The 8,348-nt window shown below is 44.0% G+C and overlaps 1 protein-coding gene across 3 annotated transcripts in view; it reads left to right on the top strand.

Annotated features, from left to right (window-relative positions):
- The window catches only part of LOC109301518 (sodium channel protein type 2 subunit alpha-like), a 302,173-nt gene that overhangs the window by 188,986 nt on the left and 104,839 nt on the right, over positions 1-8,348 (top strand). For all 3 annotated transcript variants that reach the window (XM_019522731.1, XM_019522729.1, XM_019522730.1), the window contains exons 9-10: positions 4,644-4,785; positions 5,541-5,747. In XM_019522731.1, the coding sequence (XP_019378276.1) occupies positions 4,644-4,785; positions 5,541-5,747 (349 nt within the window). The remainder of the gene's footprint in view (positions 1-4,643; positions 4,786-5,540; positions 5,748-8,348) is intronic.

Raw genomic sequence — 8,348 nt, 5'->3', positions numbered from 1 at the left:
CCTGCCAGAAAGGGGGGCAATCCCCACTGCCCCCCACTGCCTCATGGTGCATGAGGAGGGCTCTGCCATGAGCTCCCAGAAGCCCTGACAGCTACAGCAGCAGCTGGTGAGCGTGGGGCTTTTTCTTTTTTTTTTCTAATGGCTGGGAAGCTGGGGCTGGGCAGGGCAGCCATTGATGGGGCTGGGAGAGAGGGGAAGAGATGGGAGCTCATGGCAGAGCCCCCCACGCAATGCAGCACAGCGTGGGGCAGTGGGGATGGCCCCTTTGCCTGGCAGGAGCCAGTGAGCCAGGAGCCAAGGCTTTTAAAAGAAATTTTTTTTTTGAAGTGCTGGGATGCTGGGGCTGGGCAGGGCAGTCATTGATGGGGCTGGGAGAGCAGCCAGGGGTTGGGAGGCACTCAGGGAGACTGGGGGAACAGGGAGGGGATGGGACCTAGCGGGGGTCCCCCATGGTCCCCACCTCCTCTTTCCAGGGCCTCTGTCCCCCCTCCTCTTCCGTCTCCTTACATACTGGCATAGAGCCCAGGTCCAGCTCCCTGTGGCAAGAAGCGGGGACTGCCCAAATCTCCAAATCTTTCCCAAATCTTTTTCGAATTGATTTGGAGGCTTCAAAATCAATTCGGACCTTTTTATTGGTCTCCCAATTCGATTTGGATTTGGAGATTTGGCTGCTGAATTGGGCCATATCTCCTCCTAATTGAACCAGCACCCAAAGCTTCACACAGCCCTATTAGGGAAGCTCAGTTTTGTTTGGTTTATATAAATCAGTTTCAGTTGTTATTGTGCACTGATGCAGATGAGCTTGTGTGGGGATGCAAGCCACTAGTTTTGACCTGGAACTGTGTCTATTCCAACTTGTAAAAGCTAACTAAAGGAGTCAGAGACCATTATTAGTAGGCTTCCCTTCAGAATTGCATTCTGGAGTCTGGAATTGTCCAGCCCTTACTCAAGAAGCCATCTCTTGATGCCAATTTTCCAGTCAGTTATTGCCTTGTTTCCAAAACTTGTGGAAGTTCAATGAATGGCTCCAGGCTTACCCACATGTTATCAAAATTCTAGATCCCTGTCTTCCTGGCTTTTGTCTTGTGTGTAGCATGGACACATGCTTTTGTAACCTTGCTTGATGTCCTGTACCTAGCAGTCAGTGAGGAGATTGTGTCCTGTTGATCTTATTAGATTTTTCAGGGCCTTTGATGCAATTCACCATGAGGTGCTATGAGCATGTTTGTGACATGGTGAGTATCGCAGGCTCTTAGGCTTTTCAAAAACCAAACAAAACAAACAGGTTGCTAGAAAAATTGTCCTGGCAGAACTGTGTTGAGTAGGTTTGTGGGGTTTTTTTCCAGTACAGTCATACCAGTATAGCCCTAGCACGAATACAAGTATATTGGTTAAATGTGCTTTAAAACACATTTACAGTAAGTGAAAAGTGGGAAGAGAAGGAATCATCTCAGAGCAGATGACATGGTAACTGTTCAGGTGACCTACAGTCAGTGAAAGCTAAACCAGTGTAATTTCATTGAGAAGTTCTCTTGAAAGATAAAGTGCCCTGGCTAAGCTGTTACCATCAGGTAAGAGAAGTGCATGAAGAATTACTGTATATCAGTTGTGCCAAAGTAATTCCCCCCTCTCCTTTCACTCACAATAGTTTGTTGGTTTGCCCATATAATCATACCAGTCTTATTTATTTTGAAAAGTTTAACATGGCAAAACTGTCTAGTGTAGACAAGCCAACACAATAAGAATAACTAATATAGGCTGAATGCAATTTTGGGAAATTCTTGTTGTTCTTTATGGACTAAAAATGCAACCAGTTTGCCTAAGAGTGAGGCTGCTACAGATATTTTAGTAAAGGGCAGTCATATACACAAGGAACATTTTGGCTAAATCTATAGATAGGAAAATAAGATTATCACTTACATAAAACTTGGTTACAAAAAAGAACATAGGGGAGGGAATCTCTGGGAAACTGAGTCTAGCCTGTTACCCAGGCAACTATATCTCATAATCTTATTCATAAATTTGTCAAGGTGTATCTTTTAGATAGCCTTTATGCCTGCACCATTCCTTTTGGAAGCCAGACAGAATGGTCAGGGCATCCTGCAATCGCTCCAGAAATTATGAATTTAGACTGCACTCTGGACACCCATTAAAAACGAACACCAGTTGATCCAGCTGAAAATGGGGATTTTGTCATTCAGCCAGGGAAAGCAAAAGCAGCAATAATGATTGCTCCCTTACTTATAGTTGGCTCTAGACATGGGTATGCCTTATAATAACACTAACTAAATGCGTTGTTCAGCTCTGTTACAAATATAAAACTGTTAGTATAATGGCCTGGGGCTTTATCTCCTCTCTGTGTACTGGTCAGATGTTCAGAAGCAGGCAGGGACTGAAAGCAGTGAACAGAACAGAGGAAAAAAGTTCATGCCCTCTTCTTGGCCAGAGAATCTCAACATGCTTGTGTCTTCATTAGCTGCTGATTTTCCTTCTGGAGCCACCATAGAAATTAGGTATTGGAAAAAGTACGTGCAGCCCATTCTGAAAATTGAAAGTCCTAGGCTGAGCTTCTCTAGAACTGGCAGCAGTCAAAAATGGGGTGAGCTGGCAGCAATAAGTAGTGAAGGCTGAATCCCCTCACCACCGACTGTCACTGATTCCCAGGATGCAATTTAAGTAGAGTAGGGCATAAGAGTGGCCACCCTGCTATGGTGGGGCAAAATCTGCAAAGTTTAGGAAACAGTGGGATACTTTAATCAGAGAAGAATATTCCATAGAATTTGCTTCTTGTCCCAGAGAAAAGTATTATTCTTCCTCAAAGTTATAAAAACAATGCAACGTTATCAACAACAAAAATAATGTTTATGCCATCAAAGTAGGGAAAATACAGTAGTCCTCCTCTGGTGCATCAGAGGAATACAGCCAGTACCATAAAGAGACAAATACTTGAAAAAATGCATAAGAAATACTCATTCTTTGGTATTGAACTCAGGCTACTCTCTGTTCTGGTCTTTCAGTAAGTTCATAAACGGATCCAGAAAACCATTCCTCATTGTCTCCCCAAGACTTTAGAAAGTAAAGATAAACTTCTTGGAGATTTACTCAATATGATAAAAGACTATTTTCCTTTTGTTCGGTTGTTAGAGAGAAACATGTTTCATCAAGTTCCCTTCATAGATAAATGCATCATGCTTTCAGGAAACAGGATTTTGAGCAAATAAGGACAACAACTGATTTTAGTCAGCATAAAACTCTAGGTTGTTCTAGTCATCGTCAAGGAAGAAATTTAGGGGAGAAGAATAGGTCTCTGATTTGTCAACTCTGATTATGCTTCTGTGGTAGTTAGTATCATGCAGGGATACCCTGACCAGTTCTTGCTTCACTTCCAGCCTGACATTCAAATAAATCAGTAAAGAATCAGTACACAACATATCTTGGCTAAGAGCCAATACTGTCATCTCTGCAAATTTATCCCTGATATTATCAGGACCCTCCTTGTCTAACCCTACTTCAAGGACTCAATTTTGTCCCGATTATTTCCTCTTAGCTCTTGCTCATTTGTTAAATACTTTGAATCTATTTATTTAAAAATTCTTAAATTCCATGCACAAGGCTGTGCTGCAAATGGATATTTAAACTTTTACATAGCCAGTATATTTTAGGTTTGGAAAGTCTTGTTTTAGAACAGGAGTGCTCAACCTCCAGCTTGTGGGCCAAATATGGCCCATGAAGCCATCTCATCTGGGCCACAGGGATTTTTGTGTGTCCAGAAATTTGGCAGCAGGGGAAAAGTGGCCATCCTCTCCTGCTGCCAGATTCCCATACCCCACGTATGCCTCCTTCCCCAGTAAAGCTGGTTCACACTCCCTCTCCTCTGCTTCTGGACCAGGGCTGGGCCATGCCCCCTGATCCCCTGTGGAGCCAGGTTGGGGCTCAGCTACAACCCCTCCACCCCCATGGAGCCAGGTTAGGGTCGGGCCATGCCCGCTTCCTCCTGTGGGGCTGGGTCAAGCTCCTTTCCCCTGTGGGGCTGCATTGGGGCTAGCCTGCCCCCCACATCTGCTTTTGAAGCTGGATGATGCCCACTGTGCCTACCCCTGGCACAGAATTGGGACCACCAACTGGACCTGACCTGCAGAGGGATCAAGCACACTGCCCATCTGGCCCACCAGGAAAAAAGTTTGGGCACCACTGCTCTAGAACAGTCCCGCTACAGGTTCATAAAGAGCTGGTCTGACTTCAGGACCCAGGGATATGAGAAGAACCTGCTGTGAGATTGATATACAGGTTTAGAAAGAAAATTCATGGCTAAATTGGATTTTTCCCCTTCATTTCTGATATAGCAGGAGTAGAATTTCAGTTTCACTAAGCCACAAGCTGTCAAGAAACTTGATCCATCTTTTCTGTGAGGAGGAGAGGGATTGTGAGAGTGTCTTTGATTTTTCTTTCCAATTCTCTTAATTTTCTTGCAAATTGAAAATTTAATAATCCACAGTGAGCTGCCTCCATTGATTAATAAGAATTAGTGAATCTTTTAAAAAATCTGTTGATAACTCAAAGACATTTTATTTTCTACCATTTTTTTTTAAAAAAAACCCTAATTTAAGATGTATTCCTTTCTTCTTTTTTTCCCCTTCCCTTAGTCAGTGCCCAGAAGATTATATTTGTGTGAAAGCTGGTAGAAACCCCAATTATGGCTACACAAGCTTTGATACGTTCAGCTGGGCATTCTTGTCACTGTTTCGTTTGATGACTCAAGACTACTGGGAAAACCTTTATCAGCTGGTGAGGATATAGTGAAAGGTCTAAAATCAACTGTGAACAATGTATTTCGCTAGTATATAACACAGACATGACATGTTTTTGAGAATTGTTTAAAGGAAGAAAAGATTCCTCAAAGAACTGAAGAATCATACAGAATCTTGAAGCAGGATCTGAAATGGCTTCTAAACCGTTAAACAGAAGCTTTTTGGTGTCTATTTCATTATTACAGAAATTTCATTTGAGGCAGTACTCCAATCAGAACTGTAATAGTGCATTTATTTTTAAATGTATAGTGAATCTTAGTCATGATTGCAAAAGGTATCATCCCAAAGTTAAATACCTTGAATCCTGTTTGGTGTTTCTTCTTGCAATAAACTAAGATCTACTTTTTATGTGCTGCTGTTGGTAGTTTTAAATCTCCTGGCTGGTCAAAGAGAAAGCCACAATTGATAAAAATTTGTTGCCAATAATTCCAACATGTAATATAAGTGTGTGTTAAACTTTTTCTCCTCTTCAAAATTATTTTACACTGAAACAGTTTCCTCCCAGGGTAAAACAATCTTGAGTAACACAGTCTCTCATCTCTCTCATGAACATGCGCTTTCACATGTTCATGCTTGACATTCATTTTTCTTTTGATTTACAACACAAATACAATCCTGTTCCAAACACAAAAATAATTCCATCTTTGATAGATGTATGCTCTTCTAATCAAGTTAGTTTTATTTGAAAATGGTGCTGTGTCATTCTTAATTATGCACATTCTTTTCCCCCAGACCCTACGAGCTGCTGGCAAAACATACATGATATTTTTTGTTCTGGTGATTTTCCTGGGATCTTTCTATCTAATTAACTTGATCCTTGCTGTTGTTGCCATGGCCTATGATGAACAGAATCAAGCAACCCAAGAAGAAGCAGAACAGAAAGAGGCTGAATTTCAGCAGATGCTTGAACAGCTGAAAAAGCAACAAGAAGAAGCTCAGGTAGCTTTGTGAAAGAAAGGCTCACATTTCTAATGTATTTTTGCCCACTTATTGTTTTATGGCCAGCATTGTATCATTATATATATGTATTAGTAATAGAAAACATGGCGTTAGGAAAGAAATAGGTTATTATGCTTGAGAGAGAGACTGAAGAATAAATCTCTCAAGAAATGTGTAACTTGAAATTGGTAATGAAGTTTCAAAAGAAAAAAAGATGAAAAAAATCAGTATCTATTATGCAAGCAAGACTGCATTTCCTATCATAAGTTGTTTAGCATTTTTCAAGGGATGACTTTAATTCTGCTTGTCTATGTACCTTGTAATTATAAAAATGTTAGATAGTATTAAATAGAGAGTGAAAAGCCTAACTACCATATATACCCAAATCCAAGATGACTTCAAAATTAAGATGATCCCCCAATTATTAAATTCTAGATAGTAGATTCTAGATATAGAAAATGATAATTTTGTTTTCATTTTCCACAGCTAGAATCTAGCTATCGGAGGGTCCTCTTAAATTCCTCTCCCCCACCACTGCTGCAGGAAAAGTACTGTTAAGGAAAGTGGTGCCCCATGCCCCTTGTCCCTCCATTGTCATTCCCTCTCTGCTCTACTGTGCATGCCCTGCTATTACCTGTTCTCTCCAGTGCCTTCCTCCCCTGCCACTTGTCCTCCTTTGGTGCCTTCCCTGCCACCCACCCCTTATATTTTTATCTACTCTGGTTCTGTCTTGACCAGGAGCATGGCACCCCCGGCCAGGCCAAGCAATAGCTGCAGCTCCCCCCATGGGTCCTCATGTCCCTTCCCTGTGTTCCTTCCCCCATGACCACCTTGGTCCCCATGTCCCTTTTCCCGTGCCCCTTCCCTGTGCTCCCCCCAACATGCTGTTTTCCCCCATGCTCCCACCAGCACTGCATGCCCTTTCCCCCACTATCCTGCCTACACTGCACACACACTTCCCTGTGTTCTTTCCCCCACACCCTTCCTTGTACCACATGCTCTTTCCCCTGTTCTCCCTCATATACCGCATACCCTTTCTCTGAAACTCTGCCTCACACCATGCACCGTTTTCTCCCCACTCTCCTCCCACACCATGTGACTCCTTCCTTCATGCTCTCCCTACTGCATGCACCCCCTACCTGCTGCATGAACCACTCCGGCCCCATCCAGAACTGCCATCAGCTGCTTGTCTGGCTCCTAGTCGAATCTAAAATGAGGATATTTTCCTTTGCTAAATGGGTGAAAAGCCCTTATCTTAGATTCAAGTCAATATGGTAAATTATAAGCAAATTTCTTGTACTATAGCCTCTGCAGAAAATTTTAGTTCATTTTCACTATGTGGGAAGGAGGGAGTGCTCCTTTTCTCCCCTTTCCCTATCCTTTATTTAAATACCCTTGTTCCTTTCTATTTAGTACCCCTGCTCGATGGAAATCCATGCAGAGCATCTGATAAAGTAGTCTAGCACAGGAGCAAACAAAATATGACCCACAGGCCACATCCAGCCTTTCAGGTGATTTCATCTGGCACATGGGCAGGTGCCCACCAATTAATTGTATCCAGCCTAGCCCACAGCTTGCCCTGCTGTGCCCTGCCTAGGGCTTAGCTTTGCCCACTTCTGCCGGGGCAGCATGCTGTGCTCCCACCCTTGTGCATGTGAGGGCCCAGGCTTCAGCCCCGGCCCTGGTCAGCACAGTTTCAGGGCAGGGCTGCTGCTCAGCTCCCCTGGCCTCCAGTGGCTCCTCCTCTTGTCCCTGCTGCAGCACTCCAGGCAGCAGGTAGGAAAGTGGAGGTGGGTGGGGAGAAGCTGCAGCTGGGTGGGAGTGTAGAGCGTAGGGTCAGGGCAGCAGGAGCATGGAGGCTGGGTTGGCCCAGCTCCATCATGTGGGGCTTCCTGCCACTGGAGTCCCAGGAGGTGCATGTGGTGGAAGCAAACGGAGCCAAGGCATTGATTCCATTATGCACCCCCCCCACCCCCAGCTATGATGTGTCATTCTGGCTGGGTTCCGAAAGCTGCATGCAGAACACAGGTTGCCTTGTGAGATGAAGGCAAGATGGCTTGGCTCTGCTGCCTGCCATAATGTGCAGATCCCAGAACTGGACAGAGCTGTGTGCTACCAGGGGGCTCTGCCTGCATGAGCCATGAGCACCCCAAGAACCTGCTGCTACTGCTGCCAGGAACAGGGGATGTGCATCATGGGGGAGGGGTGTGGGGCCCCACGTGCACACTCTGCCATACCCACAACCCCCACATCCCACAAGCAACCCCCCATGGACTTGCCACACCCTCCCACAAACCCCACAGCACACACATGTACACCTACACCCAACCATACCCCACACTCCCCCATACAAGAATAAGACTTCATTTTGAGCTATTTTGCAATTGCCTCTATATACACTATACAACCACACATATATCAGGACAAAAATATTTTTTGAAATAAAATTAAAATATTTTATATTAGATGTTTGATTTTTAGTATATGATTTGGATTTTTTCCACTTCCAAGATGGCTGTTCAACATCTTCATTAGTGACCTGGACAAGGGTGTGGAGAGCACCCTGTTCAAGTTCGCTGATGACACCAAGCTGTGGGGTAA

This window comes from Gavialis gangeticus, unplaced genomic scaffold (genome assembly GCF_001723915.1).
Source record: "Gavialis gangeticus isolate Ggan-Ray unplaced genomic scaffold, GavGan_comp1, whole genome shotgun sequence".
Classification (NCBI taxonomy): domain Eukaryota; kingdom Metazoa; phylum Chordata; order Crocodylia; family Gavialidae; genus Gavialis; species Gavialis gangeticus.
The sequence above is the reverse complement of the archived record's forward strand: the minus strand, read 5'-3'. Positions and strand labels throughout refer to the sequence as shown.